The 21,080-nt window shown below is 34.0% G+C and overlaps 1 protein-coding gene across 34 annotated transcripts in view; it reads right to left on the bottom strand.

Annotated features, from left to right (window-relative positions):
- RIMS2 (regulating synaptic membrane exocytosis 2) overlaps positions 1–21,080 on the bottom strand; it is a 573,066-nt gene that overhangs the window by 443,859 nt on the left and 108,127 nt on the right. For 19 of the 34 annotated variants that reach the window (XM_070630747.1, XM_070630761.1, XM_070630775.1 and 16 more), the window contains exon 3: positions 20,766–20,852. The exons of the other annotated variants lie outside the window; for them this stretch is intronic. In XM_070630747.1, coding sequence (XP_070486848.1) covers positions 20,766–20,852 — 87 coding nt within the window. The remainder of the gene's footprint in view (positions 1–20,765; positions 20,853–21,080) is intronic. 34 annotated transcript variants of the gene reach the window in all.

Genomic DNA, 21,080 nt, shown 5'->3' with positions numbered 1-21,080 from the left:
CAAAATGATTAAAACTATTAAGGTAAAGGATATATAGAAAAAAAGTGGACAACATGCATGAACAGACGGGTACTGAAATAGAAAGATAGAAACTGTAAGAGTCAAATGGAAAGGGTAGAAATAAAAAATATGTGATCAGAAACGAAGAATTTCTTTGATGGGCTCATGAAGCAGGCATGAGGAAAAGGTCAGTAAACTTGAAAATAAGTCAATAAAAATTATCCAAACAAACAGAAAAAAAACAAAAAACAAAAAAAGAGTAAGAGAAGAAGAAAAAAGAACACAGAACATCCAAGAGCTAAACTGATCTATCATGTGAAATGAGAGTCCCAGGAGAAGAAGAAAGAGAAAACAGAACAGAGGAAATATCTGAAGGGATAATGACCATGAATTTTCCAAAACTAATGAAAGGCACCAAATCACAGACACATGAACCTCAGAGAATCATCTGTAGAACAAATAGCAAATACATACACACACACACACCCCTAGACACATAATAGTCAAACTGCTAAAATTCAAAGAAAGAACTATGAAAGCAGCCAGAGAAAATGACACGTTATGTACAGAGACCCAGTGGTAAGAATTACAAAAGATTTATTCTTCATAAACAATGCAAGCTAGAAGACTTTGGAGTGACATCTACTGACAGAAAAAAACTGTCAACCCAAGATCCCATACGCAGTGAAATTATGCTTCAAAAAAAATGAAGGCAAAATAAAGACTCTTAAGAAAGAAATGTTGAAAGAATTCACTGTCAGAAGACCTTAACTACAAGGAACTTAAAGTAAGTTCTTCAGGCAAGAGTATGATACTCCTTGGAAGTATCATGTGAAAACCTGGACCTAGACATAGAAATAATATTCATATTAAAAAGAAAAAAGCTTCAAATCAGTTTCCAAAAAATAAAAAAGAAGAGAAAGTTAAACCCAAAGAAAGGAGAAGGAAGGAAATAAGTAGAAGAAATCAATGAAACCAAACGCTAGTTCTTAAAAAAAACAACAACAATAAAATTGATAAACTTCTAGACAGAATGATCACTAAAAAGAGAGAAGCTAAAAATTACCTGCAGCAAAATGATAGAAGAACATCACTACAGACTCGACAGTTAAACAAAATTAAATATAAAACATTACAAACCACTTCCTTGAAAGACAGAAACCAGCATGCCTCACTCAAGAAGAAATAGATAGCCTGACAAGTCCTATATCTAGTAAAGAAATTTAATTCATAGTTTAAAAACCTTTCAAAAATAAAACTCTGGTTCTAGATGGCTTCATTAGTGAATTCCACCAAACATTTAAGGAAGAAATAATACCAATTCTACATAATCTATTCCATTAAATAGAAGAGCAGGGAACATTTCCTAACTAATTTCCTAAGGCCAGTATTACTCTGATACCAAAACAATACAAAAATATAACAAGAAAAGAAAATTATAGACTAATATTCCTCATGAGAAACTGCAAAACTCCTCAACACAGCATTAGCAAGCCAAATCCAGAAATACGTTAAAGAATAATGCATCACAAACAGATGATGTTTATCCTGGGAATGCAAAGATGGTTCCATATTCTAAATTCAAGCAATGTAATTCCCCATATTAACAGACAATGGGGAAAGAAACATATAATTTTGTCAAAATATGCTAAGAAAGTACTTGACTCTGCAAACTAGGAATAGACAGAAACTTCCTTAATGCAATAAGGGTATCTACAAAAAAAGCCTACAGCTAACATCATACAGTATTGTGAAAGACTAAATGCTTTCCCCCTAAAATCACAACAAAGCAAGGTGTCCTCTCTCAGTACTCCTAATGGACATTGGACTGGAAATACTAGCCAGTGCATTAAAGCAAGAAAAAGCAAGAAAAATAAAAAGCATACAGATTGGAAAGGAACATAAAAAACTGTGTGCATATGGCAAAATTGTCTATGCATAAAATCCCAAAAAAACTACAAAAAATCTCCAATAATAGATAAATATGTTTAGAAAGGTCACAAGATACAAGCTCAATATTTAAAAGAAATGTATTTTTATATACTAGCAATGGACAACTGGAAATCAAAGTTTTCAAAAGTAATCTGCAATGTCATCAAAAAAAAGAAAAAACTCAGGTATAAATCTAGCAAATATGTAAAGGCTTTCTATGGTGAAAACTATTTAAAAAATCAAAGGAAATCTAAATAATAGGAGAAACACACTGTATTCATCAATGAGAAGACAATATTGTTAAGATATCAATTCTCTCCAAATTGATCTATTGATTCAATGTCATTTCAATCAAAATCTCAGCATGATTTCTTTTAAGAAATTGACAAGCTAATTCTAAACTTTATATGAAAAAGCAAAATTCCTAGAGTAGGCAAAATATTTGAAAAAGAAGAAAAAGTTTGAAGGACTTACACTACCTGATTCCAAGACTTACTATAAAAGCTACAGAAGCAGTCAAGTCAATATGGTATTGGCAAAGAATAAACACATATACCAATGGAATAGAATAGAGTCCAGAAATAGTCGGATACTTAAATGGCTATTAATTTTTTCTTTAAGTACCAAGGTAACTTAAAGGAGAAAGAATAGTCTTTTAAGCAATGGGAAATTCACGTGTAAGAAAAGTAACTGGAAATTCATGTGTAAAATAAATGAGCCTGAACTCATACCTTACACCTTATACAAAAATTAATTCAATGTATTACAGAACTGTAATCAATAGACTACAGAACTAAATATAGTGACTAAAACTATAAAACTTCTAGAGGAAAATATTGAAGAAAATTGTGGCCTTTGGTTAAACAAACACTTCTTAGGTAGATTAGCAAGTATTTCTTCAATAGGATGTAAAACGTATGAACCAGAAAGCAGTCACTGGCAATATATAAATGAATGAGCATGACTGTGTTCCGATAAAATATTATTTATGGACACTGAAATTTAAATTTCAAGTTATTTTTATAGTCACAAAATATTATCACTTAAAAAATTTTTTTCAACCATTTTAAAGTGTAAAAACCATTCTTAACTCACTAGTTATACAAAAACAGGCAATGGGCCAGATTTGTTTTTCAAAACTCACTGAAACGTATACCTCAAAGTAGTGAATTTTACTGTAAATAAATTATAACTCAAAAAAACTGACTTTAAAAAAGTTAGTTTCAAAGCGTTAACCTAAAGTCAGTAGGTAAATTAAAAATAGGGCTCTATGAGTGAGTCCTTCTATCTACTCAATCACAAAAGCACACTTCCTTTTTCATACCCAGTAACAATAAATTCAAACAGCTATGCCAGTTTTATTAACTTTTCCTGAAATTTCAGATAATACAGTATTTTTCCCTGATGATCTCCCAGCAAATTTAAGTGAAGCTCTGCGAACACAGCAAGCACGACTACAGGAGGTTTAGGTTCATAAGCATGCACCAGAACAGGCATGGTTGTAAGGGGACCATTGAATGAGCTCCGCATCAAAGCTTCTTTCACCATTTAGAAGAATTATCTTTCGATGTGTGAGATATATTGTATATTTCTACTGTACACCTGATGATACACTTATGTTCTCTGGCATAAGTCTCAGTAAATGGGGGAACCTCATTGGGAGAAAGAGAAAGAAGGCAGGAAGAGGAAAATTAGAAGGAGCAATGCTTTATCCCAGTTCTAGAAGCACTGGGGTACGAGACATGTTATCAAGGTACACTAGAACCAAAAGCAGAAGTCTAGTTAAGTGAGAACTATGCTACAGGATAGTGCCTCGAGGGAAGTGGAAGCCTCATTTCACACCGGGGAGAAGGCCAGTCACATTAATAGCAAAGTTAGAAATTATACATCCCAAAGTGCTAGATTAGAACTATTTAAAACTGTCTTACATGAGTACTGTAGTAATCCCAGAGACCACAGCCTTATTAAGGCTGCAAGATAGGATCAAATGGTCCAAGTTGTGGGGAGAAAAGAGAAAGAAAAGTCAGACAGGAGCTGACTACAATAGTTTGAAGTAATAAGAGAAGACTTCTGGAGAGATTTTGTGTATTCATCCTTCCAGTCCTGTAAAATGAGAAACTAACACATGTAGAAGTGGTGGTGTACAGGCAGATTCAGAATCTAAATTACATTCCTTGCCAAGAAGAGCATACTTCCCTTCCCATTTATAAAAATAAGCAAAATTCTCTGTTTCCTCACCCCAGTTGCTCTCCAACCAAGCTAATCTAGTTTCCAGTCTACTTCCTAATTCTCAAATAATTTAGCAATGGGTGTCCCTGCAGCTGAAATTAATGGACAAATTTTTTAGTCTTCCTCTTGCTGAGTTTTCAACACTTGAAATTAAGTTCAATTACATTCACTGCCCCCTTGGCTTTCATAACACTCTCCTGGTTTTCTTCCCATATTTACAGCCTTTCATTTTCTTTCTCCTTGAAGGTCAAGACTCAGGCCCTCTTCTCTTTTCACTCTATAGAGTCTTTTTAGGCAGTCTTACCTATACCTAAGGCTTCAATTTCCACCAATATATAAATTACTTATAAATATAAGTCCCCAGCATGGACTGCTCTTCTGTGCTTCAATATTCAATTGTCTAGCTTCAATATTCAATTTGACAAGCAGAAAGTCTTCAGTGCTACCTGAAATTCAATATGTGCAAAACTGAACTCATAATTTTCCCATACAAACCAAATTCTCTTCCAATGTTCCCTATTTCAGTAAATGGTGCCACCATTCAATTATAAAGACCTGAAATCTAGAATTATTCTGGAAATCTCTCTCTCTCAAATGCATAATTTATCTATCAAGTCCTTTCGATTTTACTTCCTGCGTATGTCTTGAATCCTTCCACTGGCCTCCACATCCACTGTCAATACCATAGGCTTGTTATCATAAATGCCCACCAAGTCTTCTAGCTGAGCTACTCACATCCACACTTGTCCCCTTCAATCTATTCTGTACACTTCAAGAAAAATCATCTTTCCTAAAACAAATTGTCATCTCACTGCTTAAAATACTCTAATGGCTTCTGATTGCTCTTAAGAAGAAAAAACTTCTTATGAATACCTACAAAGCTTTGAATGTTCTACCACACATTCACCTCTTCAACCTCATTTTTTGCAGTTTCTTTCCCTTCTTTCTGCTAAAGCCATTCTGGCCTTCTTTCGACCTTTAGACTCATCAGGGTGCATCTCATTTACAGGGTCTTTGTATTTTATACATGCTCCTGCCTCCACCTAGAATGGATTGCGATATACACTTTTTTTCTTTCTTTCTTTCCCCTTTTTAAACCTTAGGTATCCAAAATAGAATTGATCATAAGTTTGGTAGAACTGATCCATGCTTGGCTCCCATTTTAATTAATTATTTTCCCTTCCCCAATGTGATTTCCATTCCCTCAGACAACCAGTCTTTTATATTTACATAAATGGCATTAAGCCATTTATTTATTTCTGCTTCTTATATTTGTCACTTAATTTACGTTTTTATATTAAAATCTAAATAGATAAACTATAGCTAATGCATATGGTGCTTATTGTGTATCAAGTAGATAGGTACTACAGTTTATGTGCCACATAACGACGTTTCAGTCAATGGCAGGCTGCATACACAACAGACAGTGGTCCCATAAGATTAGCACCATATAGCCTAGGTGTGTAGTAGACTATATACCGTCTAAGTTTGTGTAAATACACTCTATGATGTTCATACAATGACAAGATCACCTAATGACACATTTCTCAGAACATATCCCCATCATTAAGTGATTCATGACTGTGTTATTATTATTCCTATTCTACAGAGTAGTTATTTTGCTCGTGGTCATACAGCTGGTAAACAGTTAAAACCAGATTCAAATTCAGTGTTGCTCCAGAATCCACACCCTTAACTGCCATAGTTTTTGTACCTTGTTCACAGATTTTAATGACTGTATAATATTCCCTTTACAACTACAACAATTACAATTACAACAATTCCCTTTTACAACTCCATTTTATGCATCCATTTATTTTTAAAAGTTGGTCCTTTATAATTCATTACTATATAACATTTTTGTAATGACGTATTTATAAACCCATATATGGTTTTCTCTGGAATACATATGAAGGAATATAATACACATACTCAAGTTCACTAAATATTTCTAAACTGCACTCCCAAATGGCTTAACCCAGTTAGCATACCTGCAAGCAGGGTATGAAGGTTTCAGTTTTCTCTTGTCCTTTCCAATATATGATATTTTTCAACTTTTTTAATTTTTGCAGCTGTGATAAACATCAATTGATGTTTCTTTTTGTTTTTAAGTTCACATTTTTCTGATTCCTAATGAAGTTCAGTAAGTTGAACTTCCCCTCCTATGAATCGCCTATTCATTCCATTCTTTACCAATACTCTATGGAATTTCCTGTATTTTTCTAGCTGATTTGCAGGAGTAGCCTATATGTTAATCCTTTATAAATTAAGCGTAGCAAATATCCTAGTCTGACAATTGACTGTTAATTTTGTACACAGTACCCTTTATTAAATAGAAATCTTTAATTCTGATGTAGTCAAATAGGTCAATTTCTCCCTTCACGGTTTGTGGTTTTGGTGACTGGCTATAAAAAATCCTTACTCCTAAGTCAATCACAAAAAATTCTCCAGTTTCCTCTAATAGCTTTATAATTTTTCTTCTTACATTTAGGCTTTTAATTGATCTGGAGTTTCTCTTATTTGTGATGTGATGCAAGAATTTAATTTCAATCTTCTCCATAAAGCGATTCCATTTTCCCAGCACCATTAAATAGTCCATCCTTTCTTTCACTGATTTGTGATGGCCATCTATCATATACTAGGTTCCCACGTGTGGATAGGTCTATTTATGGACTCTGTATTCTATTTCATTGGTTTTTGTGTTTGTTCCTACTCCAGAACCACACTGTCATAACCAAACTCCAAATACAATGAAAGATCTAAAAGATCTTAAATATATAAACTTGAATATTTAAATTTCCAGTGATTTAAATCAGAAGTCAGCAAACTTTTTCTGTAAAGGGCCAGATATTAGATATTTTAGGCCTTGCAGGCTACAAAGTCTCTGTCACAACTACTCAACTCTGCCATTGTGATGCGAGAGCAGCCATAGATAATACATAAACAAATGAGCTTGGCTATGTTCCAATAAAACTTTATTTACAGAAAGAGGCAGCAGGCAGGACTTGACCTGCAGGCCATATTTTGAAGATCCCTGATACAGATTAAAAAAGTCAAAGATGTACTCATATTTAATTCAAAACTTTTATTACAAATAAATATTTTAAAGACATATAATAATATATCAATTTAGAAATATTGCTTTTCTACTTTCTTATTTCATAAAGCTATTTAATCCAAATTTTTCATATGTATTTTCTACATTGATGTCTCCATCGACACTAAAGCAACTCATTGAACTGAGTATTTTCCAAAGTAAATTTTTTTCACTTCTAAGTTCTCTGAGAAAACAGAACTTTTTCAATTCGTTAATTTTCCTGGTAATCCTACTGTTCCTGGTAATTTTATATCCAGCCACATAGATTTTGTTGCTGTTGTTGTTTTCCTATTCATCTTATAGGTGTGCTTCCATGATCTCTATGAGCTAATCACTTACATTATTCCTGTTTTAAAGTAATCTTTGAAAGGTTTACTACAACTTCCAACACTAGCCATTGTGAGGTCATACACCTGAGAATTTCTAGATTGATGCTAATTTCTTTATCTCCTCTTTCACAAATTCCATCAGGTAATCTCTATAGTTAAAGCTGTGTTTGCTTGAGGTCCTTTCAGGATAATGTGTCTTCTCCAAGCAGTACTTTGTAGTTCAAACTAAAGAAATTGAGAGCTTCTCATTATAAGATAAATTTTATAAGAACTCAAAATAAAGCAACTTCTTTTTATTACAGGGACAATTTCAGGGGGTAAAAAAGGACTCCATATATTACAGAATATACAGCACTTTGGCTTTGTAACTTGCTCTGATATCTGACAAAATGGATCCTCCTCTCTGTTCTTCTTTTTGAAAATTGCTTTGCTATTTGTAAAATATTTTTCTTCCTATAAGTATTTTAGTCCTTTTACCCAGTTCTCTTGAAAATCCTGGTGTAATTTTTATTGAAATTGCATTACATTTATAGATTCATTTTAGGAGAACTGATATCTACAATGTTGAGCCTTCCCTCCTGCAAATATGGTGAGTTCATTTATTGCCAATCCTCAAAAAATGGTAACCACCTATATGGCTTTACAAGTGATTTTTTTAACTCAAATTTTTCCACCTTAACTTGCAATCCACGCCCAAGAGTCCATGGAGAGTCCATGGATATATCAATTTAATTGGCTCCCTTTGTAATTGTTTATATTTTATGCATTGAAAAACATTATTCTGAGACAGAGGATATAGGATTCACCACCTTGTCAAAGGCATCCTTATAAAAAAACAGATTAAGGACATCTATAAGATATTCTCAGGTTCTATATGTTGTTTCAGAAAAAAAGTAAAAGCAAGTTCCCCAATTTCATGAAGCCGATCTAACCATGATACTTTCTACTCTTCACTTCCATAACTCCTCATTATTCTCACTGGACTTCAGTATCACTTCCTTGGGAAGGTATTCCTTAACACCTCCAACTATGTCAAATCCCTCCATCAAATTTTTTTTTTCAAAGATTTTAGTTTTTCCTTTTTCTCCCCAAAGCCCCCCAGTACACAGCTGTACATTCTTCGTTGTGGGTCCTTCTAGTTGTGGCATGTGGGACACTGCCTCAGCGTGGCCTGATGAGCAGTGCCATGTCCGCGCCCAGGACTCGAACCAACGAAACACTGGGCCGCCTTCAGCGGAGCACGTGAACCCAACCACTCAGCCACGGGGCCAGCTCCCCTCCATCAAATATTTTTAAAGAATTACGGAATATTTCATTTCTACGACTGCACCATTTATTCATATATATGATTATGTGATTAAGGTCTATCTTTCTAATTAGAGAATATAATCCATGAGGATTGTTTTGTCTGTTTCTGCTCTCCATTTTATCCCACTGACTGGCATAATGCATAGCCCATAGCCAATTTCTCAATAAATATTTACCATTGGTTGAATTAATGATGAACAAACAAATGTGCATTGTGTGTATACTATTTAATAAGAGAAGAGCAAAAATATAACATAAAGTTGAATATGACCCAGTCCTGTCATCAGTAAGATAAGATAGACATACACGGACAAGTATAGACATGAGATGGATGTAAACAAACTATAACACAAGGCAAAATGAAACATATACTAAATAAATATATAAGAAAAATGGTACTGCATCACAAAGAGCCGTTAATTGTGAATGGTCTTGGCATGACTTCATAGAAGTGAGACATTTTTTAGTTTTTAAACATCCTGCACATCTTGGACTTGAAGGATATGCAAAATTGTGATAGGCAGAAAATGAAGAATGATTTGACCTGAAGTATTTCACACAGAAAGCATGAAAACATACGGAGAATTCAGGAAGCTGAAAGTATTCTCATTTGGCACAAAGTGTGCATGAAGGAAGAAGGGGAAGAGAAATGCAGCAGAAGAAGTGGAAAGGCAGCTTGGGAGAGAATATCTTGAATTCCATGCTAAGGATTATTTCCCATATTATCTGATATCCAACTTAATTTGTGACATCACAAGTTACAGAAATCAGTACAACAAAGCTAAGAAATATTATAAAACAATCTCAAATAAATCAGATATTTGGTTCACTCTTTTTAGGCTAACAATATTTCTCCAAAACAATTTGTAACTATTGCACACACACACAAAACCCACATTGAAACACTCTTTATATCAAAATTCACATGTAGTTCTTTAGATAATATTAATCCTTTATCTTTAATATATATCTTTCATACAAATGCCTTTGTTTCCATTTCAGGATGTCAGCATAACAAACATCCAAAAGGCAATGAAATTCGGAAGGTCCCAAAACACTTTTATATAACCACTAGATATACAATCTTTGGAAGTGAGATGATTATTCCATTCACAAGATGAAATAATCTTGATGTTAGAGAGTGAGATTTAAAATAAGTAAAAGTACACTCATAGCTTATTATTGACACTACGAAATGATTCATCCTCAATACATAGATACCCCTCTCTGATGCCAGGAGGAAAGGGTGTTTCATTGCTTCTCTGAAATTTGTTTCTTAAAGAAAAGTATTTAACAAACACAATTCCAAAAAAAAAAGATAATGATAAATATAAGAAACGTTTCAAGACCATTATAAATATTCTACCTTCAACTTCTTTCTGCTTAACCAAAATAAAGTAACTCTTTGAAAAGACATTAGGTTGTGAAACATTTTTATGCACTGCTGTCTGGGTAAAACCCATGTGCTCATCAACTAAAAAAGGAATAATAAAAAGAAAAGGAAAACCCTGATCACATTATTTACATTTTTTACAATTTGTGTGAACTTAATTGCATTTAATCTCAAATTGGTGTAGATAATTGTAATCTCGAACTGTTGCATGATATAGCAGCACAATTGCTATTTATCTTGCTGCCTACTAAGATATCAGAATAAGGAATAATAATAACTAATCAAAATAAATATATGAGAACATAATTTCAAAAGTTGCATGTAAATTGCAAAGTTGTAAACTAGTAAAATATATTCACATGACATTTTACAGTGATTCCTAAATCTTGCTGATCATCAGAATTACCTGGAGGACTTTTGTTTTAAATAATGCAGATTCCCTGAATCCATCCAAAACCTACTGAATTTAAACCTTTGGAGTAGGGACCCAAGAATCTGAATTTTTAAGAAGCTCCCAGATGGTTCTCAGAACTGCTAGCATACAGAATCATTTGTGATTTGAACCCTACTTTGCTCTAAAGCTTAATCTATGGCTGCTCCTCCTCTAACATTTACACTAGAACAACAACGTTCTCCTACAGTTCTCCAAGCACATCACGCTTTTTCACATCTTTGCAAGTGCTGTTTCACCTACTAGAATACAATTTACTTATTTTTTCATGTGGTACACTCTTTATCAGCATTCAAGACCTAGCTCAGATTTCAACAGCCCTGTCTGATCCCCACCAAGCAGAGCCAAACATTCACTCTTATGTTGTACCTCTCAACAATATATTATATTGTAATTATTATTATGTATACTGTCTGTCTAGGACTATTCATCTTTTGCCTAGCACAGTGTCTGAAACATGCTAGATAATTAATGTGTGCCTTATTTAAAGTTGATTTGAGGTATTTTAATAAGCAAGAAAAATTCAGTATTTCAAGGAAATCTATGGCAGAGGGGAAAATAATGATTTATCTTTAAACATAATTTGAGTCCTGGTTTCACTATTAGCTATACGAGACTGCTGCCAAATTTCTTAGCCTTGGTACCAGTGTCTACACCTGTCAAGTTGGGATTTTAATATAGACTTCATAAAGTTACTATGACAAGTAAGATAACATATAAAGGCAACCTAGCTCACTGTTTCCCCATTTCCTCTTCTCGTTTATGTGTTCTTCATATCTGGGCTTAGACTTGGCTGTTTTCCTTACAGAAGAAACTTCTTTTGCCCATGTTCTACATTACCTATAGTACAATTCAAACTTTTAGTATTGTCTGACTGTTTAACCTTTTTATCTTTAGAGAAACTAAAATTACGTATCTGACTAATCAAATAGAAAACTATACTGCTATATTCTCACTCTTCTTAATTATCATTATTATTCCAAGGTTTAAGTTGATCAGATATTATAAAGCTTTTTCTTGAACGGTCCAAATCTGTGAAACTTTAACTTTAATGTATGTCTTGATTATTAACAAAACTGAAGCATTCAAATAAATATCATTGTAATAGTGATTTTCCTCAGAGAATGAATTTTAAGTAGTGCTTTCTGCCAGCATATAGTTATAGAATGTTATCATTAAATGTAGGCAAATACTTCTAGAGTAATTTTCAGACTGCAGATTGCAACCCAATAGTAGGACATAAAATCAATTTAGCTGGCCTAGACTCACAACTTTTTAATGAAATAGAATAGACAGAGCATTGGAAAGAGTGCAAGTAAGCATTTCATGCAAATCTTTTCTGTTACACATGTAAATATTTGTATGTAGGTATGTGTATACTGGATTACAGTGTAAAATATATTTCTTTTTATGAATAGAACTTTAAAAAAAGTACAAAAGGCACTTCTTTACTAATCAGCTGACAGAAAGGACTAGTTTCCTTTTATGATTAAAGAATAAACATATGTCATATAGATGGCCATTCCAGTCACTTACTATGTCTCTCATCTGAACTTCTAAACAGATCCCTATGTGACTATTATAATTCTAATGTTTGTTCTAAAATACGATTCAGATGATATCATCCTATGTGCTGTTCCTCTGCCTGGAATGCCTTTTCACCCTTTCTTGGCCATATACAGAGGCACCAAAACAGCATACAATAGGGCACGCTCAGAAAACAGTACCTATAAATAAACGGGAAACTGGAGACTACAGACCCTGACATAGTAACTAGCCTCTACTTTTTGAAAATATTTTAAAACACCTAAAGTACTTCACTTTCACAAAATTATCCTCCAAAGTAATAGGAAAAAAGTAATGGCATCAGAATGTATACAGCAACACTATTCCTAGTAGCCAAAAACTGGAAACAATCCCAAATGTGTATCAATAGTAAAACAGATAAATTGTAATACATTCAGATACTGACATACAGCCATGATAATGAATGAAATACTATATGCAATCACATGGCTGAATCTCACAAACACTATGTTTTGTTTTAGTCAATTTACCTAAACTGGAAAAAAAAAAAAAGTTGCCCATTTCTCCCACCCTCCACCTTCCACCTCTGGCAATGACCAATCTGTTCTCTGTATCTATGAGCTTGGTTTGTTTTGGGGAGAGTTTTTTAGATTCCACATATAAGAGAGATCATATGGTATTTGTATTTCTCTGACTTATTTCACTTAGCATAATGCCCTCAACGTCTGTCCATATTGCCACAAATGGCGAGATTTCTTTTTTTTTTAAGATTGGCACCTGAGCTAACATCTGTTGCCAATTTTTTTTTCTTCTCCCCAAAGCCCCCCAGTACATAGTTGTATATTCTAGTTGTAGGTCCTTCTGGTTGTGCTAGGTGGGAAGCCACCTCAGCATGGCTTGATGAGCAGTGCCATGTCCACGCCTAGGATCCAAACCAGCAAAACCCTGGGCTGCTGAAGCTGAGTGCACAAACTCAACCACTCGGCCACGGGGCAGGCCCCAAGATTTCATCCTTTTTTAATGATTGAATAATATTCCAGTGTGTGTGTGTGTGTGTGTTCTGTATGTCTGTGTGTATACACACCACAATCTCATTATCTATCATCCATCAATGGACACTTAGGTTGTTTCCATATCTTGACTATTGTAAATAATGCTTCAGTGAACATGGTCCATATATCTTTTCGAGTTAGTGTTTTCATTTTCTTTGGATAAATACCTATAAGTAGAATTGCTAGGTCATATGGTAGTTCTACTTTTAGTTTTCTGAGGAACCTCCATTCTGTTTTCCGTAGTGGCTGCACCAATTTACAATCCCACTAACAGTGCACAAGGGTTCCCTTTTCTCCACAACCTTGCCAACACTTATTTCTAGCCTTTTTGATAATAGCCATTTTAACAGATGTGAGGTGATATCTCACTGTGGTTTTGCATTTCCCTGATGATTAATGATGTTAATGTCAATCAAAATAATGCAGACCCAACAGCATACATATTGCATGATTCCATTCGTATACAGTCTAAATATAAATAGGCAAAAATAATCTTGATAGAAGTCAGGATCAAAGTTATTACCCTTTGGGGTGGGAGGTAGCCCTCCGTGGAAGGGAGCATAAGAAGGAAATCCTAGAAGTGTGGTAATGCTCTGCTTCTTGCTCCCAGTGATGGTTTCCAGATATGTTCACTGTCTGGCAATTCAATGAGCTGTGGATTTCAATTTGCACACTTTTGACTACATTTGTTACGTTTTAATAAAAACTTTACTTGGCAATAAGCACTTTGCTACTTTTATCAATTTTTCTAAATGCCTTTTCTAAACAAGCAATCTATCATTCATAATTTTTCTTTATTTATCTATCCCTTTCTTGAGCCAAAAGGAATTTAAGGTGGTTCTAAGGTATGTGACAGATGCAGTCAGTTTTCATGCAGATTGAAGAATATCTATGGTGGACCTGGAAACACAACTATGTGCAGGAACTGCCTTCATCATTTCACAACTCCAAATCAACCACTTTGACCAGTCAAGCACAAATAAGAAGTAGATAGCTTACAAGAAAAATCTTTGCCCATGTCCTCCTCCATCTTCAGGAAAAGTAGAAAGAACAAGTGGAATTTTTAAAGTAAAATTAAATTAACAATATTCTCAAAGACCCTTCAATTTTCATTGCCATTACCCTTCAAAACAACAAAATCAACCCTTTTTGGGATCCAGAAGTTCTCCTTTATGAGTTAATAATAAGCTATCCATGCATTTAGAAATTCACCTCTGATCCTAGACTCAGCTTTATTGCAAGTTAACATGATTACGTACAGCAAAGGAATCATGTGATGCAGCCTTATCATCCATCAACAGGTACAAGCAGTCTTTCCAAAACATGCTTCTAAGAAATTCTCTATGAACTGAAACCTAGAGATTCAGTATTCTGGAAGAAACAAGAGAGAAAAACTGCTCCAGAGTCTTGAAGGAAAAGACTCTAATAAGTCATGTTAAGAATTAGCTTTTCAGTAAAAGCCTCAAAATGTTGATTCTTGGATTCACATTTTGCAACTAAAAAGACACAGTTTTTCCTAGACTGTTGGAAATCTGCTCCATCAACAGACCTTAAATAGGAGAGTCTTAAAGAATTTTCCAGAAGTAAATTATCTTTGGGTAGAAACAGCTACCCAACAACTTTTGGATCAAGCAGATGACAAACCAAGGTAGACAGCTTCCACCCAAGAACAGAAAAAGAATGATTTTCTGCTATTTCTGCTCCTCCTTTTTAAAATTATTTTGTTCACTCTTTCTTTTATTTATTAGTATACTTTGGCATCTTTAATGATCAACTAAAGGTTTCTTAGTATGCTTTCACATATTTTCACTGTTAGCACACTTTTAATCTCCTTCAGTCTTTCACTACCACTTAAGAGAATGCAAAAATCTCCCTCTAATCCCACTGACAAAATTTAATAGGTGTTCCTTGAAACACCACCTATGGCAAATTTCCTTCCTTCCAGAGGACACTTCTGTATTTGAATTTTCTTCATTTTATTAACCTTAACCTTCAGCCTTGTAAAAATTAGATCTTGATCTCAAGTCATTCCAGCAGTTTCAGGAGAACCAACAGTACCAAGAGCAAGGACTACAAATATTGGAGTTATCCTTACTATAGTAGAACTCTTTTGGCAAATCTTTATCTTTTGACATCCTGAAATTTCCATCTCATTGCAATAAATGAAAATCAAATGTAAACTAACTGTAGTAGATGTTACTAGTGCTTATTATATAGAATCAACTCTCTTTATGATCACATGGAAAGACTTTCTAGACTTCCTTGCAGTTAGTTAAGAGCCTGTGACAAGCTTTGGGCAATGAGCTGTGAGCAACAGTGCCCTATGTCACTTCTTGTCTTACACAGTTAAGAATAAGTGTGAGTTCCCCATTTTTTTCTCTTCCTCTGATGCAGTAACCCTTGTAGCTATATGTTCCAGTTGGTTTACCAACAAGATGGAAGAAGCCTGGATCCCTGAGTTGTCACTTGGAAGAGAAGCATTCTATAATCCTATAAATAAGTCTCAGTCTTTTAGTGGGCCTATGCCCCTGGGCTGTGACCTTCAGAAGTGTTTCTCAGCTTCTTTTCCCCTTTCAGTGAGACAGGAAGTCTCGAGGGAACTGTAGTTGGATATTTCCCTTCTCTCATTTTGGTTAGGCTTTGGTAAAGTAGTTTCCCTTGAGAACAAAAAGCTCTGAGAATATTTCGAAATGGTTATTTTTCCCCTTCCCCTGCTAGACATATGAGATAATTTTTCACAAATCTTCACCATGAGAACCTGGTGGGGTTCCTGGAGGTAAAACTCACAAAACTGGAGAGGAATGGTTCTCTAAGGCTTGGCTCCCAGGAATTTTTAACTCTTAAGTTAGTGCACACTCAGCTTTCAATAGTTCATCAGTTATAGTTTAAGTTTTCCTACCAGATCCTAGCTCCAGTGGTTTCTGCTCCCAATAAGCTGTGATTCTTTTTATTCATTTCTCTCTCCACTTGTCAGGGCATTGATTGGCCCTGTGACCTCAATTTTGTGATGAATCTAAGAAGAGTTGTTGGTTTTCAGTTTGTTCAGCTTTTTTCTTGTTGTGATATAGGAGTAATGACTTCCAAACTCTTTACATGTTGAAGAGGAAACCAGAAGTCTCCTCAATATTGTTTTTAATTGCCTATCAGCATGTCATGTCTTTCTTCCACTTAGATGTGAAATATTTGAGAACAGGGACTACGGTGCTTTTATTTCTGGATTCCTAGTACCCTGCACAATGTGAGAATTCTTTCCAGCTCAGTCACGGCCTTGCTCATCTGCTCTCATCAGACAGCGTCTCTCTAGGTTATGTTACACAGTCTTCCAGCTTTAAGTACCACACTGACAACTCCAAAAGTTAGATCTCCAGTCGATCCCTATCCCTCCTTCAAAACTGGCTAATTTATAGGCATCTTGAACTTTAAAAGTTTAAAACTTAAGTTTTAGTTTCTATTCCTAACTCTTCATCCTTTCCCCTTCTTGGTCACAGCTAATGGCATCACCATTCAATTAGTTCTTCCAATCAGAAATCTGACAGTCATCTTTGGTTCTTCTCTCTTCCTTACTAACTTCCTCTAAATCTACTCCACTAACAAATCATGTCAGTTCAGCCTCCAACTATATCCCCAATCCACTTCTCTCATTTGTCATTGTAATCAACCTACTGTAAGTCATGATGATCTCCAGCAGAGTCCTTCACAAAAGCTTCCTCATTGCTCTCTCCACTTTTATTGTCAGCCACTTTACTAATAGAGCAGCAAGATTGATCTTAATAAATAAATTAAATCATGTTATTACCATTTTTAAAACTTTTCAATATCTTCCATTTATATTGAGACTCAGATCTAAATTCCTTATCCTTCTCTATAAAAACACTGCCCTATCTAGAACAGTATTTTTATACTACCTCTGGAACCTCATCTCTTGCCACACTCCATCTTGTCCACTACGTTACAGCCACACTAGTCTTCTTTGTGTTCCTCAAAACTTTTGCTACCTACAGACTTTCACATATGATGTTCCCTATGCTTATATTCTTTCCCTTAGCAGTTTTTCCTATTAAAAGACCTCATAATCAGAGAGGATTATTATATTAAGTGGTTGTCTGATTACAATGATTCAAATTTTAGATTTCCCTAATATTTCAAAAGTATATTTATTATTTATCGTGTTACAACATGAATAAAACTATTATATGCAAATTCAAGATAAATTAATCCAACTGATTTTATTTTTTGCTTTTTCTCCCCAAATCCCCCCAGTACATAGTCGTATATTCTAGTTGTGCGTCCTTCTAGTTGTGGCATGTGGAATACAGCCTCAACATGGCCTGATGAGCGGTGCGATGTCCACACCCAGGATGCGAATCGGTGAAACCCTGGGATGCCAAAGCAGAGCACACAAACTTAACGACTCGGCCACAGGGCCTGCCCCCAATTGATTAATTTAATTAATTTGTGTTAGAAAGCCTTCTTCCTTACCTTTGATATTGTGCTAGATATTGGAAATACAAAGTTAAAATAAGAGTTGCACTACAGAGCATTTATCATTTTTTCCTAGTATGCTCATCCTTAATACTCCAGGGACTTGTTTTACCCTTGACATACGACCTATATTACATTGTCTTTATACACAACTTTTCCTCATTTTGATGCTGATGCAAAAAATAGTGAAAGAAAGAAGAGAAAGTAAAATTAATATTACTTAATCTGTATATTAAGCAGTTTATGCAAAGGCTGAATAAACTGACAACTGAATCAAATGGCTCAATCAATTTTCTATGCCTCAAAACCTATGGAAAGTCAAAGTTGGATACATTGTTCTACTTATTCAAGCCCAGGGGCATAGGCCCACTAAATGCCTGAGACTTATTTATAGGATTATAGAATGCTTCTCTTCCAAGTGGCAACTCAGGGACCCAGGCTGCTTCCATCTTGTTGGTAAACCAACAATTTCACATGAATTACCCAAGTCAAAATTAGTAAATCTTCCTGTTACATTAAAGAACTACGAAATAAAAAAACTCCAAAAGTACATACCTCAAGAAACCTACATTATTATAGCTTTGAATAACCACAAAACGGGATTTATATAAATTCATTAAAATGAAATTACTGTTCACAAAATATTAGATTTTTAACACTATCTGATGAAATATTTACTGAGTTATTCTACTGTGAAAATATTTATACAGAATATGAAAAAACATAAGTCCTACTTTTTAACAAATGCTTTAATACTTAACAAATATTTTTACACTTTTTAGAAATTAAAATGAATACCTGGAATGCAGCTCTTAGAAATTATTTTATGGATGAATGAATAGAAAGTAAGCAGATAGGAAGTTATCCCATTCAAACAGTAGTCAAAGGGATAAAAAAATGAGATGACTCAGAAAGAAGAAGTCTTAGAAGTCTGATTGAATAGAAGAAGAATAAAAACAGAAAATTTGGAAGTAATCCTGGTCTGTGGATCAGAAAGATAAAAGGAGACCTCCCAGAAAACTATAAATCAGAAATCTTCAGCGTAACAAGAATGTAAGATGAAGAAGATAACTATTGAAAGAATCTATTAATTCTGAATTTTTAAAACTGCATAAATCACAGAGCAACAAGAATAAATTAGTTATCCAAGAAACTTTAATGAAATAATACTTGTTAATCAAGAATTAATTTCTAAAACATTTGAAGGTACTAGTCTTTTCTCCTACCATCTTCCCATCCAAAAATCAAAGCATATTGAATTATGTTTATTATTGCATTAAAGCTATTTCTTTTCAAATTTGTCTTGATCTTTGTTTATACCAATCAAATGTCACTTTGTTTCAATAATTAGAGATCACTTTTTAAAGTTACTAACAAAACAGTATTTTATTTAATGCCCATTGTAATTTACTAAATAATATAACAATCTTGATTTTTCTGAAACTCACAAACAAGATAGATAACTGAATTCATTTAAAATTGAGGCAAAGTTGTATCTAATTATATTTTGCTATTGATTTTACTACTTTATTATAAGTTCTGGAGCCTTAGAAAAAAATCAGCAAAACAATGACATTATGTGCCATTTTAATACAATATTTGCTGATTAGAAAAGAGATTATTAAATTTATTTCTACTCCTTGTAATACAGTATTGTTATATCATAAAAAGATAAAACATGTGTAATCAGTTGTGAAGAAATATTTACTGAGTTCCTATTATGGATCAGGCACTTGCTAGATGTCAAGGATGAAAGAGTAGACAAAACAAACACAGGTCTTTTGAACAAGCTCAAATACAGGAACAGTTCCAATTTAAGAACTACGTATCAAGTATCAGTAGTAGTATATCACAACATTGTTTTACTTCAGTTGCAACTGAAACACTGACAAAGTTTAAAATAAAATGCATAAAAGGTAACATAAAAGAGGGATTACCCTCATCAATAACAAGACAAATTACCCTCATCAATAACAAGACAAAAAGATGTGTATCTTCTAGTTTGCATTAAAGGCAAAATGTGAATGCTTTTCTGAATGTTTCGTCTTAGGGCTCCTAGCAGTCATTCTTGTTCTGTCCTAGGGTATGTGTCACTTCTCGATCTGTCCATTCCTATAACCAAACCATCTTCTCCATAGACATAACTCCTACTGTTAAAAAGTGCAGAGGCTGAGTGATAAGAGCATTTCTGAGTAAGACGGTAGCGGTAGTTATCATGGGGAGACTGAAATTTAAATTGATACAATCTTTCTCACATTTTCATCGTTACCCCCACTTCACAATATAAATAATATTACTTGCACAAAGTTAAAAAGATACAAATGTGAACATCTTTTTAAAGAATTTTTTTAAATCTGCTAACAACTAAAATAAATAGAATTGACTTGTTTTTAATGTTTCAGGTCAATGTGAGAATAAACTGCTGCATTTCCCAAATTAAGTTTCATAACCTAATGAAATGTTCAGTGAAAACAAGATTCAGTAGTCAAATAAGCTTAGTAAACATTGTATATTTTGACACCTTTGGAGCATATGTAGACACTCTGACAGATTACAATAAAGAAACCTGCTTAACCTTTTTTTAAAGAACCTTTTTAAAACTATTTGGCCAAAGATTGAATTTGGGGGTTAATATCTCTTAATGTCCCTGGAATTACTTTTGAAGAAAACACACTTAGGAATATATTGCATTATTGGAGAAACATATTTTACTGGATAAATACAGTTTACGTTATTTAGAATACAATTAGGGGAAGAATTACCTCTTTGTTTTCACTACTCTATAAATTATCCTTGTTTTCTTTTTAATTTCCATGGGATAAAGGAAGGTGAAAGTATCAAACTCATAACCTAACAATTTTTGTTTCTTAGGATACTATTGCAAGGACAGTATTTTAATACATACTCTTCAGTATGTTATACTATCAGAGATAATATTTAGTCTATTACAGATCAGCTTACTTACGTCTGGGCCTCCTTTTCATTTTGTTGTTTTTGCTGGGGCTGAAGAACGTTATTTACCAGTTCAGTGATCCCACTAAAGGGAAACCACCTGTTTAAATAAGCAAATAATGTGACTGAATAACCAAATGAATAACAATGTAGGTCAAATGTTTTCTTATCCATAATAATAAAAATACACAGGCACAAAAGCTACAGCCAATGGAAATGTGAGCTCCAATTATCATCCAGGCAGTCAGAATGTAGGGAAACTAAGTTTGAACACTTAACCAGTCCACAAGCAGACAGCAAAAAAACTACATCCAGTCAGTATGTGGAT

The sequence above is a fragment of the Equus przewalskii genome, chromosome 8 (assembly GCF_037783145.1).
Source record: "Equus przewalskii isolate Varuska chromosome 8, EquPr2, whole genome shotgun sequence".
NCBI lineage: Eukaryota > Metazoa > Chordata > Mammalia > Perissodactyla > Equidae > Equus > Equus przewalskii.
The sequence above is the reverse complement of the archived record's forward strand: the minus strand, read 5'-3'. Positions and strand labels throughout refer to the sequence as shown.